Source organism: Microcaecilia unicolor, chromosome 1 (assembly GCF_901765095.1).
Source record: "Microcaecilia unicolor chromosome 1, aMicUni1.1, whole genome shotgun sequence".
NCBI classification, from domain to species: domain Eukaryota; kingdom Metazoa; phylum Chordata; class Amphibia; order Gymnophiona; family Siphonopidae; genus Microcaecilia; species Microcaecilia unicolor.
The window spans coordinates 735,038,709-735,060,176 of record NC_044031.1 but is presented as its reverse complement, the minus strand read 5'-3'; the positions used below and the strand labels follow the sequence as shown (position 1 = coordinate 735,060,176).

The window sequence follows — 21,468 nt, the reverse complement described above, 5'->3', positions numbered from 1 at the left end:
GTTAAGTGCTGGATAATCACCCCTGGAACATCCCCAAAATAACCGGTTTTGGCTTCAGCACTAATTGGGCATTTTCAGCAGCTCTATCCAGTTTTAAGTGCTGCTGAAAAATGCCCAGTTAACCCCAGACAGGTATTTAAATGACCAGATGCCTTTTCTGCTCATCTAAATAATTTTTATATCAAGACCTATGAGTATTAATATTGGCGTTCAGGGCAGGGGCGTAGCCAGACTTCGGCGGGAGGGGGGTCCAGAGCCCGAGGTGAGGGGGCACATTTTAGCTCCCCCCCCTCGGTGCCGCCGACCCCTCCCACCACCACCATTGCCGACACCCCCCCCCCCCCCCCCCGCTGCTGCTAGCAGCACCAACAACAACTTTGACCCCCCTGCCGACGACCCTCTCGACCCCCCCCCACCTGCCATCGCCTACCTTTGCTGGCGGGAGACCCCAACCCCCGCCAGCCGAAGTCTTCTTCCTTTGTTTGGTTTCTGAGTCTGACGTCTTACGTGCAGGACGTCGGACTCAGAAACCAAACGAAGGAAGAAGACTTCGGCTGGAGGGGGTTGGGGTCCCCCGCCAGCAAAGGTGGGCAGACGGCGGGTTGGCGGCGGGAGGGGGGGTTGAGAGGGTCGTCGGCAGGGGGGTTCAGGGCCAAATCTACGGGGGCCCAGGCCCCCGTGGCCCCATAGTAGCTACGCCCCTGGCTCGGGCCAATTTTATGAGCATAAATCACCTTTGAATATCAGGCCCAGGATTTTTTTTTTTTGGTTGGTGTTTCTTTAACAATACTTGGATGTTCCAACATTGCAGCAATCTGTGAACTTGCCAAGGAAGTCCCCTGAATGCAACAGAGCTACAGCCATGTGTCATGGCAAATCTAAAGCACTTGCACAGCCAGTTGGAGAGCGCTAACATGGGTGGCGGTGGATGTCTGCTATGCGTTGCCTTGCTCCAGAAATTCATACAGTTAAAAGAGTGAGATGAAGCCAACTCTCAAATGAGCCTTCCACTGTGTGGGAGCCTGCTGCTGCCAGATAAGAGGGAAGTGCAGAACGGAAGAGTCCCTCTCTTTGCCCTCCTCTCTTAGAAGCGGTATAAGGCAGAAATTCAATTAATTGTGTTGCCTTGGGTTTGGTTTTTCTACAAAGAGCAAGGACTCAGGTTAGAGGGGTGGATAATTTTGTGAGTGGTTTTAGGTTCCTCAGTTTGATGTTAATGTGTATATTTCATCCTGTCTTTTCACACTTCCTTGTGTTCTGCAACTGATTTTTGTTGTAAAACACATTGGGTTTCTGACAGGGAATACGAGTTTTAATAAATAGAAGTAAGTGAAATGAAATGAAGAAGCAGATGATTATGGTAATGTTCCTTCTAATCAATTTTCTACTTAGGTTTGTGGAAAGTCTTTTAACCGCATGTACAATCTCCTGGGACACATGCATCTCCATGCGGGGAGCAAACCCTTCAAATGCCCCTACTGCTCCAGCAAGTTCAACCTGAAGGGCAACCTGAGCCGACATATGAAGGTCAAGCATGGGGTCATGGACGTCAGCCTGGACAGCCAAGGTGTGTAGCAAGGCCTGGTCCGGCTTTTTATCAATGAGAAATGTAGATGTACTAACCCAGGATTGTTATGGGATCTGGTTTGCTCATCGTTTGACTAATGAAGGTTTCCTTGCACGATATCTCCCACTGCTAGTATTTCAATGCCTCTATAGCAGTGGCATAGCTACGTGGGGCCACGGGGGCCTGGGCCCCCATAGGTTTGGCTTTGGACCCCCCTGCCGACGACGCTTTCGACTCCCCCTCCCGCCGCCAACCCGCCGTCACCTACCTTTGCTGGCGGGGGACCCCAACCCCCACCAGCCGAGGCCCTCTTTTTCCTTCGTTCTGTTTCTGAGTCTGACGTCCTGCACGTCCTATTTCTGTGAGTCTGACATCCTGCATGTTGTACTTGCAGGACGTCAGACTCGCAGAAACAGAACGAAGCCTTGCAGATCAGCCAGCAACGCGGCCGCTGGCTGATCCGCAAGGCTTCGTTCTGTTTCTGTGAGTCTGACACATCCACAACGTGCAGGACGTCAGACTCATAGAAACAGAACGAAGTCTTGCGCCGGAAGAAGAGGACCTCGGCTGGCGGGAGTTGGGGTCTCCCACCAGCAAAGGTAGGTGACGGCGGCGGCGGGGGAGGGTTGGCGGGGAAGGGGGGGTCGAGAGGGTCGTCAGCAGGGGGGGGGGTCAAAGTTGTTGGTGGTGGTGGCGGCGGGGGAGAGGTGTCGGCAATGGTGGGGGGGGGGGTCAGCGGCACCGGAGGGGGGGCTAAAATGTGCCCCTCACCTCGGGCTACCCCCCTACCGCCAAAGTCTGGCTACACCCCTGCTTTATAGAAAAACAGTCGGCACAGCAGCCTCAGCATTTTACAAAGTGGCATCTCTTTTGTTTTAGAATTACTTTTAACATACAGTGGTGGAAATAAGTATTTGATCCCTTGCTGATTTTGTAAGTTTGCCCACTGACAAAGACATGAGCAGCCCATAATTGAAGGGTAGGTTATTGGTAACAGTGAGAGATAGCACATCACAAATTAAATCCGGAAAATCACATTGTGGAAAGTATATGAATTTATTTGCATTCTGCAGAGAGAAATAAGTATTTAATCCCTCTGGCAAACAAGACCTAATACTTGGTGGCAAAACCCTTGTTGGCAAGCACAGCGGTCAGACGTCTTCTGTAGTTGATGATGAGGTTTGCATACATGTCAGGAGGAATTTTGGTCCACTCCTCTTTGCAGATCATCTCTAAATCATTAAGAGTTCTGGGCTGTCGCTTGGCAACTCGCAGCTTCAGCTCCCTCCATAAGTTTTCAATGGGATTAAGGTCTGGTGACTGGCTAGGCCACTCCATGACCCTAATGTGCTTCTTCCTGAGCCACTCCTTTGTTGCCTTGGCTGTATGTTTTGGGTCATTGTCGTGCTGGAAGACCCAGCCACGACCCATTTTTAAGGCCCTGGCGGAGGGAAGGAGGTTGTCACTCAGAATTGTACGGTACATGGCCCCATCCATTCTCCCATTGATGCGGTGAAGTAGTCCTGTGCCCTTAGCAGAGAAACACCCCCAAAACATAACATTTCCACCTCCATGCTTGACAGTGGGGACGGTGTTCTTTGGGTCATAGGCAGCATTTCTCTTCCTCCAAACACGGCGAGTTGAGTTCATGCCAAAGAGCTCAATTTTTGTCTCATCTGACCACAGCACCTTCTCCCAATCACTCTCGGCATCATCCAGGTGTTCACTGGCAAACTTCAGACGGGCCGTCACATGTGCTTTCCGGAGCAGGGGGACCTTGCGGGCACTGCAGGATTGCAATCCGTTATGTCGTAATGTGTTACCAATGGTTTTCGTGGTGACAGTGGTCCCAGCTGCCTTGAGATCATTGACAAGTTCCCCCCTTGTAGTTGTAGGCTGATTTCTAACCTTCCTCATGATCAAGGATACCCCACGAGGTGAGATTTTGCGTGGAGCCCCAGATCTTTGTCGATTGACAGTCATTTTGTACTTCTTCCATTTTCTTACTATGGCACCAACAGTTGTCTCCTTCTCGCCCAGCGTCTTACTGATGGTTTTGTAGCCCATTCCAGCCTTGTGCAGGTGTATGATCTTGTCCCTGACATCCTTAGACAGCTCCTTGCTCTTGGCCATTTTGTAGAGGTTAGAGTCTGACTGATTCACTGAGTCTGTGGACAGGTGTCTTTCATACAGGTGACCATTGCCGACAGCTGTCTGTCATGCAGGTAACGAGTTGATTTGGAGCATCTACCTGGTCTGTAGGGGCCAGATCTCTTACTGGTTGGTGGGGGATCAAATACTTATTTCCCTCTGCAGAATGCAAATAAATTCATATACTTTCCACAATGTGATTTTCCGGATTTAATTTGTGATGTGCTATCTCTCACTGTTACCAATAACCTACCCTTCAATTATGGGCTGCTCATGTCTTTGTCAGTGGGCAAACTTACAAAATCAGCAAGGGATCAAATACTTATTTCCACCACTGTAATATGCTATTATTAATTGTACCATACAGGGTTTTTTTTTTTTTTTTTTAAAGTCCACTAGAGGGGGAAGCCTAGAAAATGTCAGAAATACTAGAAAAACCTTAGTATAATCATTAACATGCATAGAAAACATCAAAGGTCTTGGGTTTAATTACCGCTTTGATAGACATTCAGTGAGCGACATTGGTAAACAATTTAGGGAACAGCAAATTATAAAGATCAAAAAGGCTTTTAAGTAGACACATAGACTTTAATAAGCATCAATTTGGGGATAAAACAAATGCATAGTTATAAGTTCTGTGGCGTGTATGTATTTGTACATATTAAAAGGTTAGCTTTTAAACCTCTTTAAAGAAATCCTATTTTAATTTTCTTAATCTAAGCAATATTCAGTTGGCAGCTGTAAGTTGTTTTTTTTTTTTTTTTAAATGCTGACTGTTACCAGCTAAATTAGACCTGGGAATTTAATGCCAGGCCATGTCCGGGCAACTGGCATTGAATATCCAGGTCTTCTGTGACAATGCAGAAGTTTACGTTTGGGAAGCTTGCCAGGTGCCCTTGGCCTGGATTGGCCGCTGTCGTGGACAGGATGCTGGGCTCGATGGACCCTTGGTCTTTTCCCAGTATGGCATTACTTATGTACTTATGTACTAATGCGGATTGCTGGGCCTGCATACTTTAACTGGGCAGAGTTAGCACTGGTTTTCTGTAGATCAACTTGCCCTGTTAGGTATGTGGGCATCGGCACTGAATATTGCTGTGCCCACCTAACTCCCAGTGCCAACCCCACACCACCCTGTCCCCGGCCAAACTGTTGCAGTGGTCAGAGCAGATATTCACACAAAGTGGAGGAATACACTGTCCCTACGTACGTCAGCAAGAGAGTCCAGGGAGTAGGGTAGATAGGCTTTTCCAAAAGACCAAGGGAGATGTAAGTTCAAAGGATGATCTTTATTAAAACAAATTCAATAGACTCTACACAGCTGCTGTGTTTCGGCGTGAAGACGCCTGCCTCAGGAGTGGAGGAGTGGCCTAGTGGTTAGAGCACCGGTCTTACAATCCAGAGGTGGCCGGTTCAAATCCTGCTGCTGCTGCTCCTTGTGATCTTGGGCAAGTCACTTAACCCTCCATTGCCTCAGGTACAAACTTAGATTGTGAGCCCTCCTGGGACAGAGAAATATCCAGAGTACCTGAATGTAACTAAATAAACAGTTGAGATTCTACATGGAATGTTGCTACTATTGAGATTCTGATGCTACTATTTGACATTCTACATGGAATGTTGCTATTATTGGTTATTCTACATGGAATGCTGCTGAGTGGAGGAGTGGCCTAGTGGTTAGAGCACCAGTCTTGCAATCCAGAGGTGGCCTGTTCAAATCCCACTGTTGTTCCTTGTGATCTTGGGCAAGTCACTTAACCCTCCATTGCCTCAGGTACAAGCTTAGATTATGAGCCCCTCCTGGGACAGAGAAATATCCAGAGTACCTGAATGTAACTCACCTTGAGCTACTACTGAAAAACGTGTGAGCAAAATCTAAATAAATATTGTTTATAGTGGAGTCCTCTGATAACCATGTCAGACCTAATAGAACTACCACCCAGAAACGCAAAAAAATCTTCTCGCACATTCCTCAATCTTCATCCCCCCAAGTGTAAAGGACTGAAATACAAATTAATGCACGCATCTACCTTTTCCTTTATGAGCACGCAGCTCTGGAACGCGCTGCCACGCAACCTGAAATCGGCCCATGAATTGACTAATTTCCGCAAACCATTGAAAACCTATCTCTTCGACAAGATATATCACAAAGATCAACAACATGTGTAACTGTACAATCTTTAACATATTCAGAAATGTTCTATAATGTCTTTTGCTCTAACACTATCATGTATTTCACCACCATGTAACCCAAAACCCTCTGTAAAACCTAATGTATATTCTCTTCTCTTTCCATCATCCATAATGAATTGTAAGCCACATTGAGCCTGCAAAGAGGTGGGATACAAATGCAATAAATAAATAAATAAACCACCTAGTCTCAGGGAAGGACTATAATATATGGGAATTCCTTCTCTGATATATTTCTACTTACCTTAGGAAATATACCATTTGGACCTATGGGGCAAATAGGGTTTCTGCCTCCTTACACCCACCCCAAGATACAGTGGACAGAAGAAACAGAGAAGACAGAGACTATGTTCCTTTGAAGGGGAAAGTCTTTATTACTTACCAAATTAGGTAACAACAAAGCAATCAGTAACAAATAACAATTTGTTTTGAAAGGAAGAGAGACCACTGTGGTTAAAGAGTCACTCAGTTGGTCATCTCAGCCTCCATCTAAATACCACACAGCAGCCACTTATATATTCTTTTGCACAATGGAAATTCCCTTCCAAATCATACAACCTTGCAATGTCAGCTATTTTCTGTCTCATTTCAGCTAATCTCTGTCTTACTTTATCTCTCTATATAAAAGGCAACCCCAACGTTCTGAAACCTCCACGGAAGTTGAGGCACCCGAGATATCCGGTGTGCCCTGGAGTGTCTGCACCGCCCTCGAGTCAAAACGTCATGATGTCGAGGGCGGAGCTATGACACTCGAGGGCCGAAACGGAAACTGTGGCGAACAAGGCAAGTAGCTCGGAGGGACGAAGGGAGGGGGCCCCTTGCTAGCGCCCGTTTTATTGCGTTCTGAAACGGGCATTTTTTCCTAGTTGTTTACATAAAATGGAAAAATACTATCTGAATGTTATGGAATACAGAACACAATATCTATATAAATAAATCTCACCTGGAACATTCTGAAGCTCAGTCTGTCAGAGGGAAACACTGAAGGGTAGGCTGTCAGACACTCATTCTCACTCATATGCACCACTCACTGTCACTCCTAGACCCGCCCTCAGCCACGCCCCTTCCGCACATAATTTGCTACCCCAACGTTCTAAATGAGGCCTCCAACCGGAAGTTGAGGCATCGAGACCACTTTTTGCCCATTGCTGTGTGCCCCGCCCTCGCGTCAGAACGTGATGACGCTGAGGGCGGAGCACTCACACTCCACGAAACGCCATCAACGACGGCACAACACTGACGCTCCAGGAAACGCGATCTCAACTGGCACACACCCAGCTGTCACTGCCCCCCCCTTGGCGCATAGAAACGGGACGTGAAAATGCTGCGAGTTCGACCGGCACACACCCAGCTGTCACTGCCTTCCCCCTCGGCGCATAGAAACAGAACGCGAAACTGCTGCGAGTGCTCCCACAGCACAGCCAATGCAGGAAATACTGACATGGAGAAACGGAGCTCAAACATCAAACCACAACGGTGCTAGTACAGCAAGGCTGGACAGGGAAGGTCACCGAGGCAACAGGGCTTCACTGATCGAAAGACACTTCACTGCTGATCTGCACAGTACACCGCACAAACAGGAAGCAACTCCACCCCCTCTAACAGCTGCATGACGAACATGAATGCAAAGGTACCCGGTGCACAGGCATCAACAGCTGCAGGGTCACCAGGTTCAAAACTTGAGTTCTACCATGCTGGGATTTGCAGCCTCACCAACTTTCACTTTTCCTTTCACAACTGCCCTTCCATCCCTGTTTGCTCTTCACACCAGAGGAGGGGGTGCTCACACCATAGAGGGAGGAGAGGAAGGTATCTCTCTCTCTCTCTCTCTCTTTCTCTTTCTCTTTCTCTTTCTCTTTCTTTCTCTTTCTTTCTTTCTCTCTCTCTCTCTCTCTCTCTCTCTCTCTTTCTCTCTCTCTCTTTCTTTCTTTCTTTCTCTCTCTTTCTCTCTCTCTCTTTTTCTCTCTTTCTTTCTTTCTCTCTACTACTACTACTACTATTTAGCATTTCTATAGCGCTACAAGGCATAAGCAGCGCTGCACAAACATAGAAGAAAGACAGTCCCTGCTCAAAGAGCTTACAATCTAATAGACAAAAAATAAATAAAGTAAGCAAATCAAATCAATTAATGTGAACGGGAAGGAAGAGAGGAGGGTAGGTGGAGGTGAGTGGTTACAAGTGGTTACGAGTCAAAAGCAATGTTAAAGAGGTGGGCTTTCAGTCTAGATTTAAAGGTGGCCAAGGATGGTGCAAGACGTAGGGGCTCAGGAAGTTTATTCCAGGCGTAGGGTGCAGCGAGTCAGAAGGCGCGAAGTCTGGAGTTGGCAGTAGTGGAGAAGGGAACAGATAAGAAGGATTTATCCATGGAGCGGAGTGCACGGGAAGAGGTGTAGGGATGGACGAGTGTGGAGAGATACTGGGAGAGATACTCTTTCTCTCTTTCTCTTTCTCTCTTTCTCTTTCTCTATCTTTCTCTTTCTCTCTTTCTCTCTCACTTTCTCTCTCTTTCTTTCTCTCTTTCTCTCTTTCTCTTTCTTTCTTTCTCTCTCTCTTTCTCTCTCTCTTTCTCTTTCTCTCTTTGTCTCTCTTTCTCTCTTTCTCTTTCTCTCTCTGTCTCTTTCTCTTTCTCTCTCTGTCTCTTTCTCTTTCTCTCTCTCTTTCTCTTTCTCTCTTTGTCTCTCTTTCTCTTTCTCTCTCTGTCTCTCTTTCTTTCTCTTTCTCTCTCTTGTCTCTCTTTCTCTTTCTTTCTTTCTCTTTCTCTCTCTTTCTCTCTCTCTTTCTCTTTCTCTCTTTTTTCTCTCTTTCTCTTTCTCTCTTTCTCTTTCTCTCTCTGTCTCTCTTTCTTTCTCTTTCTCTCTCTCTTTCTCTTTCTCTCTCTCTTTCTCTTTCTCTCTTTGTCTCTCTTTCTCTTTCTCTCTCTGTCTCTCTTTCTTTCTCTTTCTCTCTTTGTCTCTCTTTCTCTCTCTGTCTCTCTTTCTTTTTCTTTCTCTCTCTCTTTCTCTTTCTCTCTCTCTTTCTCTTTCTCTCTTTGTCTCTCTTTCTCTTTCTCTCTCTGTCTCTCTTTCTTTCTCTTTCTCTCTTTGTCTCTCTTTCTCTCTCTGTCTCTCTTTCTTTTTCTTTCTCTCTCTCTTTCTCTTTCTCTGTCTCTTTCTTTCTCTTTCTCTCTCTCTCTCTCTTTCTTTCTCTTTCTCTTTCTCTCTCTCTCTCTTTCTCTTTCTCTCTCTCTTTCTCTCTCTCACACACACACACACACACACATAGACTCACTCTCTGTCACACACTCACTATCACACACTCTCTCTCTCTCTCTCTCTCTCAAACATACACGCTCCCAGGAAACCCTTGCTAGTGCCCGTTTCATTTCGCTCAGAAATGGACCTTATTTACTAGTCTAAAATGTTTATGAAAAAACAGAAGTCCAAGGTTTCTTTCACAGAAGATTGCGGTCGCCACTTTGCTGCAGGAATCTTTCCAAAACTCAGGTCTTATCACTGTTTTGTCTAGGAACCTCAACACATCTTCTTTCTCAAACCCTTTACATATTCTTTGTGTCCTTGCTGAGCTAGAGTCGGTGGCACCATTTCTGTCAGGGGGAGGGGGAAGAGCACTCCTTGCTGGCATGACCTCGAATTCTCAGCTTCTCAGAAAAATGCAGCTTTCGGGCATTTTAAGTTTGAGCCTTTAGCTATGTAGGTCATGGGTCATAACTGACTTCTCAGTAGTCAGTTCATTCCCCTCTTGATGATTGTGAAATCATCACCTGTACAGATAATAATCCGCAGGGTGCCCATTCGATGTCTATCGATGAATGGTACAACAGTTTGAAAAGGAAGGAACCCAAACATAGGTAGTCGGTGGCCCAACTGTTTGGGGAGGCTAAAGGGGGCGGGGTTAGGGGGTGGGGCCAGGGGTGGAGCTTAAATCCATAATTGTCTGATAACACACAGAAAAAAAAAATGAAAGTCACAATTAATACATTTTATTAAATGTAGATATTAGCTATGTATCGTATGTCAAAGAATAATGTGGTTGCTCAAAGCATATACTAACCACAACCCCTCAACTGCAAAACACTATGCACAATTCAAACCTTCATTATACTCACTTCAGAAACAATCTAAGTAATAATGTGTCACGGAAACAGGACATCTAGAACCCCGAGTTCACAAATTGAAGGCACGTAAAATAAAATATGTGAATCGACCTAAGCATTTTTTCAACAGAGAAAACTTAAACTAAATGGCTAATCTAGTACCCCTTGAGCTACTACTGAAAAAGATGTGAGCAAAAATCCAAATAAATAAACACAGACTCATGCCAGTGCAATATCCCAAGCAGGCTAGATTTCTGCTTAGTGAATATGCTGCGAGCTCCTCACAAGTTAAAAAACCTCCGATTGAGTAATGAACTTTGAAATCAACTAAGCTGTATTTTTGCACAGACTATTTTTGATTTAAATAGGGCACTTATCTGGGCTGTAGCTGAGTTGATAGGGTATGCTCGACAGAGAGCTCCATGATCGATCCATCCATCCATCCCAGTTGTGTGCTGCCACTTCCACAATCAACACCGGCCGCCGCGGACTTGGCACTAAGCACCCCATTCATAGGCGCCCCGTAAAAGAAGCTGTGACCTTTTCCGCCACCGCCCACCCCCCCCGCTGAGCCTGCCCTCTCAGCTCACCGACCTTCCTGCAGTGGCCGCCCGGCGTTTAAACCTTTTTAAGTTGCAGCGACGGCTCACCTCTGCTCCAGCCTTTCCCTTCTCGCTCAGTGTCCCGCCCTCGCGGAAACAGGAAATACCTCATCAGAGGAAGGCGGGACACTGAGCGAGAAGCGAGAAGGGAAAGGCTGGAGCGGAGATGAGCCGTCGCTGCAACTTAAAAAGGTTTAAATGCCGGGCGGCCACTGCAGGCGGGTCGGGGAGCTGAGAGGGCGGGCTCAGCGGGGGGTGGGGGGGCGGCGGAAAAGGCGAGGAAAGGTCACAGCTTGGCTGGGGAGGCTTAGCCTCCCCAAGCCTCTTATACGGGGCGCCTATGAACTCAAACTAAATCTATCTATGCCTGGGGAGCTGAAATAAGCTCTAGAAGGATAAACTCATGTAACAATTAAGCGGCTAAACCAAGAAAAGTGCTAAAGATAAATTTAAACATTCAATTTCATAATGACAAGATGCAAAATGTGTGAAATAGGTACAAAAGCAAAAAAATCAAACATATAAACGGCGAGTGACTGAACTCACTCGCAAATGCGCAGTAGAGACTTCCCTCTCTGCCCCGCCCCCGCGTCAATACGTGATGATGGGGGCGGGACAGAGAGGGAAACTGCGCTCCCCCCCCCCCCCGAGATCGCCGGCCCGGGCCCTCTGATTGCAATTAATTCAACTTACATCGCCGCAGCACGCAGATCAGCTGAGCTCCGGTCGGCCTTCCTTCCCTGCCTGTGTCCCGCCCTCGCCGACGGTACGTCACAGGAGGGCGGGACACAGGCAGAGAAGGAAGGCCAGGCCGACGGGAGCTCAGCTGATCTGCGTGCTGCGGCGATGTAAGTTGAATTAATAGTGAACAGAGGGCCCGTGCCGAGTAGAGGGGTGGCGGTAGCGGCGATCTCGGGGGGGGGGTACCGGTAGCGGCGACCTCGGGGGGGGGGGGCCTTGGAAAACCCCCATTCCAATAGTAGCCCGTTTTAACGGGCTCAACGGCTAGTATATGTATAAAAGAAGAATATATATAATATTTCAACTAAAAGCAGTATGAGTAGAATAAATGTCTTCCTGAAGGAGGTGTACTTGCGTTACAGGCAGTAAATGTTCTAACAATAATAAAATTAATAAAGTCAACAGCAGCAGGCTTACACAAAATTTATTTATTTATTTATTGCACTTGTATCCCACATTTTCCCACCTATTACGCCAAGCCCCCTCCCTGCCCGTCTTCAAGTCTTTGCTTAAAGCCCACCTTCTTCAGTGCTGCGTTCGGCACCTAACCCTTACCGTTCAGTGAATCCAGACTGCCCCTATCGGACCGACCGTTCACTTGTCTATTAGATTGTAAGCTCTTTGAGCAGGGACTGTCTCTCTTTGTTAAATTGTACAGCGCTGCGTAACCCTAGTAGCGCTCTAGAAATGTTAAGTAGTAGTAGTGTTACAAAAGATCAGGGGTAACAAAAAGAACTGATCAACTAGTTGTAGAACGAAGACTTTCAGGGGAGGGTGAAGTGGTGAAGTGTTGTAGTTAAGCTATGGATTCTCCAGAGAGGCTTTGTTGAAGAGAGATGTTTTCAGAGCTTTGCGAAAGTTAGTTAGTTCTTTTCAGGCTAGTTGGTAATGCATTCAACAGCTGCGTGCTGGTGTAGGAGAAGCTGGCCGCATGTGTTAGTTTTACAGCTGGGGCAGTGGCGTAGGCAGAAGACAATTTTTGGGTGAGCCAGCGGGTTGGATTGGGTGGGCACTACAACCCCCCCCCTCCCACACACACGGTCCAGCACATTTCAAGTTATCGGCGCTGCCTCCACTCACCTTCTCCCACCGTGGCGCTGCCTCCTCTCCTGCACTTCATGGTCTTCGTTTCCCACCCCCGCGGCAGCGCTCTATTGGCGCTGCCTGCCTGACAGCTGACAGACGTGGCGCGATGACGTCCTGCTCCGGGACCTTCCCTCTGCCGCGTGCAATCCACCCTGCGTAAACAGGAAGTTGAATCAACGCGGCAGAGGGAAGGCCCCGGAGCAGGAGGACGTCGCGCCGTGTCTGTCAGCTGTCAGGCAGGCAGCGCTGATAGCAAATTGAAAGAGACCGTGAAGTGCAGGAGAGGAGGCAGCACTACGGCGGGGGTGGGAGAAGGTGAGGATGGGCTTGAGACAAAACTGGGCGGGCCTGGGCCCACCCAGGCCCACCCATAGCTACGCCCCTGAGCTGGGGAAGTGTAGATTAAGAAATGTGCGGGCAGACTTTTTAGCATTTCTGGGAGGGAGGTCTACAAGGTCTAGCATGTAGGACGGGGCGTCTCCATAGATAATTTTATGAACAATCGTGCAGATCTTGAACGCGATACGTTCTTTAAGTGGGAGCCAAATGCAGTTTTTTTTCTTAGGGGTTTTGCGCTTTCATATTTTGTTTTTCCCAATACGAGTCTGGCTGCCGTATTCTGGGCAGTTTGGAGTTTCTTGACAGTCTGTTCTCTGCAGCCGGCATAGAGTGCGTTGCAGTAGTCCAGGTGACTTAGTACCATTGACTGTACCAGGTTGTGAAAAATGGATCTCGGGAAGAAAGGTTTTACTCTTTTGAGTTTCCACATGGAGTGGAGCATCTTCTTAGTTGTATTCTTCACGTGGCTTCCGAGTGTAAGATTTCGATCAATGGGAACTCCAAGAATTTTCAGACTGTTTGAAACTTCATGAAAGAAGTGGAATTCATGAAGGAAGTACATTTTGTCTTGTACTGAAAGTAGTAGCACAGGGAATAATGCAACAGACAATTAAAGCAAAATCTAATAGCTACAAACGTTTAAACTAGGTATAGACAAATCTTGTTGCAAGGCTGTAAGTTGCAAAACATATAACAGAGTAGCTAGCTCGGGGATTTGGGTAGGAGGTAGGAAGCCTGCACTAAGCTATTTTCAGTGGGAATCCCGTCTGCATAATTCACAGCAGTAAAGCCGACATGCTGACGGGAACTGTCTGTGAATCACACAATATATACTACTTATGTTTAAATCTGTTTATTGACAAAAAATTCAAGCAGTATACATGCATACTATTTCCATCATAAAAACAGAAGATGCTAATCCATCAAATGACTGCCCACCATCTTTTTGTCATCAAATAGTTTTCCGCTTTTTACCTCCCCCCCCCCTCTTTTAGAATCTGTACTACTTAAATAAACACATAAATTATAAAATACAAAAAACGTGTAAAGAAAATTAAATCCTTGTAACTATGGGGCCCAATATTTATTAAAAGGTTTTTTTTTTCTTTTTTGAGGTTGTTTTTTTTTTTTTTTATACTTTGTAGCTGTCTCTCAGGCATATCAATTGAAATCACCTGCTTGGCTCAGTGCAGAGTAGGCAGAATTGTGCCTTCCTGAGATTGGCGTGGAAACCAGAAGTCAGCGGTACCAGGGCTTACTTTGCAGCCTCTTAGTTTTAGCACTACAGAACCGATGCTGCCTCACTCTCTTGCTTCCTCCTCTCAGACTTGCACAGCAGGCTCCTCTTCTATGGGGGAAGAAGAGTCCTCTTCCCCCATAGAAGTATCATGCACTGCTACCATTAAGCAGCACAAGGCAGCTGAGGAGAGAGAAGTGGTGACTGCCTGCACCTGAACAGCCAGCCCATCCTGTAAGGGGCTTATCTCATCTCTTCCCTCCCCCCTACTGGGAGCCCTCTCTGCATTCATTGTACTGCTGGCCTGCTGCTTCCTGTTGTGCTGCTGTGAGCTGAAAGGGAGGCATAAGGAGCTGGGATTCCTGTTGAATCGGAGGGCAGGGAACAGACAGCAACTGCTAGGATGGGGAAAAAGGAAAGAAAGTTTGGGGGGGGGGGCTGAGAGAGAATGCAAGGGAGCTAGCTAGGGAGGGTCAAGACTGGGGATCAGGAGGGCAGGTTGAGCCTGGGGAAGCTGAATCAGGGAGAAGGGCCCTGTCGTGGGGGAATTTTACACATTAATCTGCTGTTTTTTTTTGTACTGAAGACAGCTCCACAAAGAATGTAATCTGTAATAACTGATGAAAAATGGAGAAAAAGACCTCGGAGCCCAACAGAAAAATCTGGCATGTCTCAGTACGTGGGCTCTGTGTTCTCAATCATTGGTTATATTAAAAAAAAAAAAAAAAAATCTCCATTCATATTGCTTTCAACTTTCAAAATATTTTTATGTGGTTGGACTAAGATAATAAATCAATCTTTAATCAATAAATTAATCTTTTGAGTAGCTGGTCCTTAGAGGTTTTCCTTTCTGATCCAAAGGTCTTCAGCCTGTCTTATACATGGTCACTTTGGGGTAAATTCAGTAGAGGTCGGTAAAAGTTAGGCAAAGAAAAACTAGAATACTCTCAAGTCCACAGGTACCTTATAATGTGTACGATACAGCTCTCCTTCTCTACTATTCCTAACTGTTGTCTAGATCTATAAAGCTTATAAGACTATAACATCAACTTGTATTTGTTTCTATACCGGAGCTGGCGAATGCCTTCACGTGTTCTATGTAAGCCACATTGAGCCTGCAAATAGGTGGGAAAATGTGGGATACAAATGCAATAAATAAATAAATGCAACTATTCTATGAAGTATGTGCGAGAATAATCGAAAAGCCCCTGACACACCCATGCCCTTCCCACATTGATGCCTCATTTAAATTTATGTGTGGAATGTCAAATTAGCACCAGTTAGTGCTTGTTAATGTCAGTTATTGGTATTTATTTATTTATTTATTTATTTGTTTGTTTGTTACATTTCTATCCCACATTTTCCCACCTATTTGCAGGCTCAATGTGGCTTACATGGTACCGTAATGGCGATCGCCAGTTCCGGTATGAACAATTACAAAGTGATGTGGTGGTAGAATAAGGTTCATGTGTAACGGACACAATAGGGAATCCTAGAGAGGAAGGGTTGTGTTGAGTCCATGACGCTCTTTGGTTTCAATTGTGTTACAGGGTTCATTTAGGTTGGGTCGGTAGGGTATACCTTTTTGCACAGGTTAGTTTTTAGTGATTTCCGGAAGTTTAGGTGGTCACAAGTTCTTTTCACGGCTTATGGTAATGCGTTCCGTAGTTGTGTGCTTATGTAGGAAAAGCTGGATGCATAAGTTGATTTGTATTTGAGTCCTATTTACCAGTTCTTTGCCAGTTTAGTGCCAATTAGTTATGTTGGAGTGGAGGTGCAGCAGCCAGGGGACCTGGGTTCAATTCCCACTGCAGCTCCTCGTGACTCTGGGCAAGTCGCTTTTAGGGGGTCTTTTATTAAGCCGCGGTAGTGTTTTTAGCTTACAATATTTATTTATTTATTTGTTGCATTTCTACCCCACATTTTCCCACCTATTTGCAGGCTCAATGTGGCTTACATAATGCTGTGATGGCATCCACCAATTCAGGAATAAGATATACAGAGTGGTAATTACATTAAGGATCATAAGTGATAGAGTACATTGTATTATTTGCATTAAGGACCATAGGATAGTCATGGAGGAAGGGTTAAGTATTGTCCAGTTCTGAGTTTCGTTGTGTTGTGTGGTTCCGGCGTTTAGGTTGGGTCGTTATGGTATGCCTTTTCGAACAAATTAGTTTTTCATAATTTCCGAAAGATTGTTAGGTCATGCATTGTTTTCGTGACGTTTGGTAGTGCGTTCCATAGTTGAGTGCTTATGTAGGAGAAGCTGGATGCATATGTTGATTTTATATTTTAGTCCTTTGCAACTTGGGTAGTGAAGAAATCAGATGGTGGTAAATGCCAAGATGACCATAGGAATATAATGGGCGTCTCAGTGTTTACCATCAGCTGATTTCTACCGTGAGCTACAAACGCTACCGAAGCTTAGCAAAAGACCCCCTTAATTCTCTATTGCCCCAGGTATAAAATAAGTACCCATGTATAATATGCAAACTGCTTTGATTGTAACCACAGAAAGGCGGTATATCAAATCCCTTTCCCTTTTCCTTTCCCTTATGCGCATAACTAGGCCTATTCTATAACCTCATCAAATTGTTGACACCATTTTGGCATTTACTTGCTCAACACTGAAAAATGCATAATAAAACGAAATACGGTATGTTTTTCAAAAGAGGGGACTGAAATAGTAAAAGTGCACACAGGCTCTCGGGGGAAAAGAGAGACAAGTTAAAATATCAAGGAAGAAATAAAGGGTCAGAACAGCAAAGGCAGACATGGAGGAAACGATACCCAAGGCAGTAAGGCAAGGAGAGACGACTTTGTTTAAGACTGGTTGGTACAAGAGGAAGTGCAGAGAGAGGGATTGTAAGACTGAAAAGAAATAGAACATTGGATGATAAAACATAAGCTTAAATTCAATTCTGATAAAACAAAATTTATGCTAATCAGTCATAACCCAGATATGGATGAAAAGAGTATTTTGATAAATCAGACAGTAGCAATTTTCATCTTCTATTAAAATTCTGGGGGTACGGTTAGATAATAAATTATCTGTGGAGATGCAAATTAACACTCTTACTCAAAGATCTGACTGTACAGAATGTAGCTTTACGTTTAATATTTTTCTTTAAAAAAGCTTGATAGTGTATCCAGTTATTATGTGAAGCTCCGTTGGCTCCCTGTTCAAGCCAGGATTTTGTTTAAATTTTCTTGTTTTGTGTATACAGTTATATATGGCCTAGCCCCACTTTACTTATTGAATCATCTTGTTTTTGTTAATAAAACAAGAGTCACTAGGATTTCAGAACTTTTCACTTTTCCTTCTCTAAAAAAAATATGAGAACTAGACTAATATTCTTTTTTCATATCAGGCAGTTTGTATGGATAAGGTTATTAAGGGTATCTTAATGACTGAAATCTCTTATAACCAATTCCGCAAACAGATTAAAACTTACCTATTTAGAAAATTTGTGCTAAATAATGTCAAACAGAGTATGTAGCTCAGGGATGTTCTATTTTTGTTAGGTTATGTTTTGTTATTCCTGGAAATGTCCAGTCTTCTTTGATGTGTGATCCACATTGAACCAAAAGATATATGGAGAAATATAAATTAAAAAAACAAACAAAAACAAAGCAGAAATACTGATCAAATGGTTTTCTTCAGTATGCAGGAAAAAGAGCTGGAGAAGAATTGCAGCTGACAGATAGGACAAAGAGGGTTATTTCTCCTCTCCCTCAAAGTTTTGACTTTAATGACTAAGGGGTTAGTATTCAGTGTGACCGTAACCAACTGGGATTTGTAGCATGGAATGTTGCTACTTTTTGAGATTCTTCATGGAATCTTGTTACTCTTTAGGATTCCAGAATCTTGCTATTCTTTGGGGTTCTGCATGGAATGTTGCCACTCTTTAGGATTCCAGAATCTTGCTATACTTTGGGGTTCTACGTGGAATGTTGCTACTAACTGGGTTTCTGCCAGGTACTTGTGACCTGGATTGAACACTGTTGGAAGCAGAATACTGGGCTAGATGGCCCATTGGTCTGACCCATTATGGCTATTATGTTCATAATGTGGAGGTTATTTGTCCCAGGATTGGTAACATGGAATGTTGCTACTCTTTGAGATTCTGCTTGGAATCTTGTTCTTTAGGATTCCAGAATCTTGCTATTTTTTGGGTTCTACGTAGAATGGTGCATCTAATTGGGTTTCTGCCAGGTACTTGTGACCTGGATTGGTCACTGCTGGAAGCAGGATACTGGGCTAGATGGACTATTGGTCTGACCCATTATGACTATTCTTATGTTCTTAAATCTCACTGACCTGGGTCCCCTCCTCTTTTCTATCTACACTTCTTCCCTTGGTTCATTAATCTCATCCCATGGCTTTTCCTACCATCTCTATGCTGATGACTCCCAAATCTACCTTTCTACCCCTGATATCTCACCTTGCATCCAAACCAAAGTTTCAGCGTGCTTGTCTGACATTGCTGCCTGGATGTCTCAACGCCACCTGAAATTAAATATGACCAAAACCGAGCTTCTCATTTTCCCCCCCCAAACCCACCTCCCCGCTCCCCCCGTTTTCTATTTCTGTTGATGGCTCTCTCATTCTCCCTGTCTCCTCAGCTCGAAACCTTGGGGTCATCTTTGACTCTTCTCTCTCCTTCTCTGCTCATATCCAGCAGACCGCCAAGACCTAAGCTCTTTGAGCAGGGACTGTCTTTCTTCTATGTTTGTGCAGCGCTGCGTATGCCTTGTAGCGCTATAGAAATGCTAAATAGTAGTAGTAGTAGTAGTAGTCTGGCTTTGATATTTAGCAGTACTTAACAGGAGAGTGCTTCCGAATATCAGCAGAGACTTGCTGGGTAGTATGGGTTGAGCAAAGACAGAGCCAAATAAAAAGCTCACCCCCTAACTTGTCCAGATAGCTATCCAGATGCTGGCACTGAATATCGGCAGATATATAGATAACTTCTGATGGCCGCCAATGTGCCGGTATTTAGATATCTGGTCCCAAATCAGGCAGCGTTTCGCCTGGTAATTGTTGTTTTGTTATTGTTCTAGGGTTTGTTTGGGGTTTTTTTGCACAAAATAAAATTTCTTTGAGCACTAGAGGGATAGAAAACCCTCAGTGAACAGAGGACAGGGTTTGTGCAGAACTAGCAAAACTTAACATGGACAAGGCACTGGGGCCAGATGGTTATATGTTAGGATAGTAAAGAACTTAGGGTTTGGTGGTTCCTTGGATACTTCCATTCATGATGTATGTCTTTCTTTCCACCATACATAATAATCCTTAAGGGATGGGAATAGTTCTGGAGGACTAGAAGAGGGCAAAAGTTATCTCTCTTTATAAAGCTGAGATAGCTACAGATCAGTTGCCGTGACCTCCATGCTGGGTTGATCAATGGAGTCACTAAAAAGGAAAGGACTGTGCAAGATCTTTAATCCAGCAGGTCGTGAGAGCCGAGGCAGTGTGGTTTATAAAGGAAAATCAAATTATATCAGAGCAAGGACTGGACATGGTATACTTAGATTTGTGAAACATTGTCAAAAGTCTTATTGAAAAGAGGCCTGTTAGTCAGCTGATCAGCTTGGAGGTGAGTCTTAAAATAATGAACTGGGTTGGAATCTGTTTGAATGACAGGAACAGAAAACGATGAACAGGCACGCTATCTTCTACTAGAGTGGAGTAGTAGCCTAATGGTTAGTGCAGAAGGCTTTGATCCTGGCAACCTGGGTTCAGTTCCCACTTATGACCTTGGGCAAGTCACTTAACCCTCCATTGCCCCAGGTACAAAAACTTAGATTGTGAGCCTTCTAGGGACAGAAAAAGTACTTTCATATAATGTGTAGAGCTTCATATGTCTAGTAGCGCTATAGAAATGATTTGTAGTAGTATTACTATCCGTGGAGTTCGTCAAGGATAAGTCATTGGTCTAGTTTTGCTTCATAGTTTTATAAGTGATACTAGCCGTTGAGCCCGTAAAAACGGGCTAGTATAGGACGGGGGGGGGAGGGGTTGAAAGGCCCCTTCTCCTCACTGCTGCAAGGCCCCCCCGCCGCCGAGCTCGCCGCTGCCCCTCCGAGGTCACCGCTACGCCCCCCCCCCCGGAGTCGCCGCCACCCCTCCACCCGGGCCCTCGCTTCGCTATTGAAACAGCGTGGGAACGCAGCACACAACTCAGATGAGCTGCCGTCCTTCTACTCTGCCTGTGTCCTGCCCTCGTGGGCAAGGGCGGGACACAGGCAGGGAAGGAAGGCCGATGGCAGCTCAGCTGAGCTGTGTGCTGCGTTGATGCTGTTTCTATAGCGGAGTGAGAGCCCGGCCCAGGTGGAGGGTGGGTGGCGGCGGCGACTCCGGGTGGGGGGAGTGGTGGCGGCGACCTTGGGGGGGGGGGGAAATGGTAGCGACGGCGGTTTCATCCCTCCCCTTGTGCAGTAGAGACCATCTCTGTCCCGCCCCCCGTCATCACGTATTGACGCGGGGGCGGGACAGAGAGGGTCTTTACTGCGCATTTGCAAGTGAGTTCGGTCACTTGCCGTTTATATGTTTGATTTTACAGGAGAGCTGGTTGACATTGAAGATGCTCCTTGAGCTGTCTGAGACAGGGATGTGGAGTCGGAGTCCGAAGCAATGTTGGGTGGAGTCAGTAAAAATGTACTGACTCCAACTCCAGCTTCAAAATAAAAGCTTGCATTAGAATTTATGTTAAATTTATCATTTTATATATATTCTTTGTCCTGGATCAAGTACTAATAAATATGAATTATATTTATCTGTACTTTAGATCCAAAACAAAAAAAAATTTAAAGCCTCATATTAGTAGGAGTCAAATGTTTGATGTAACAACCTGTGTTTAGCAATTAAGATTTAATTCGAAAAAAAAGTGTAAAGTTACACATTTTTGGATTGTAGAAATCAAAAAGAGCCAGTCAAAGGAGAGATTTGATGGGGGTTGTATCTAATGATCGGAGCTTAGAAAGCCATGTGACATGATGGTTGCAAGTGTGAGAGAGAGAGAAAAAAAGTCATAATGCATCTGTAGAGTGACACTTCATTTGAAAGGAAAACAGTGCCTGTAAACCCTTCACACCTTTGTACATTTTTTTCACATTTTTTAATGCATTAAAGTAGAAGTTTGTTTCACTGATCTATACAACATACTCTACATTTTTCGGTGTGAAGGAACAAGTAATTAAAAAAAAGAACCCAGAAACTCTTTATTGCATAAATCTTCACACCCTTTGAAGCACTTACTGGGAGCCCATTTTGCAGCAGTTATAGCCATGAGTTTAGGACAAGGGTAGGCAACTCCGGTCCTCGAGAGCCGCAGGCAGGTCAGGTTTTCAGGATATCCACAATGAATATGCAGAAGATAGATTTGCAAGCACTGCCTCCGTGGTATGCAAATCTATCTCCTGCAAATTCATTGTGGATATCCTGAAAACCTGACCT

The 21,468-nt window shown here is 45.1% G+C and overlaps 1 protein-coding gene across 3 annotated transcripts in view; it reads left to right on the top strand.

Moving 5' to 3' along the window:
• Positions 1–21,468, top strand: part of ZNF710 (zinc finger protein 710) — a 45,839-nt gene that overhangs the window by 7,339 nt on the left and 17,032 nt on the right. For all 3 annotated transcript variants that reach the window (XM_030190435.1, XM_030190436.1, XM_030190437.1), the window contains exon 3: positions 1,393–1,567. In XM_030190435.1, the coding sequence (XP_030046295.1) occupies positions 1,393–1,567 (175 nt within the window). The remainder of the gene's footprint in view (positions 1–1,392; positions 1,568–21,468) is intronic.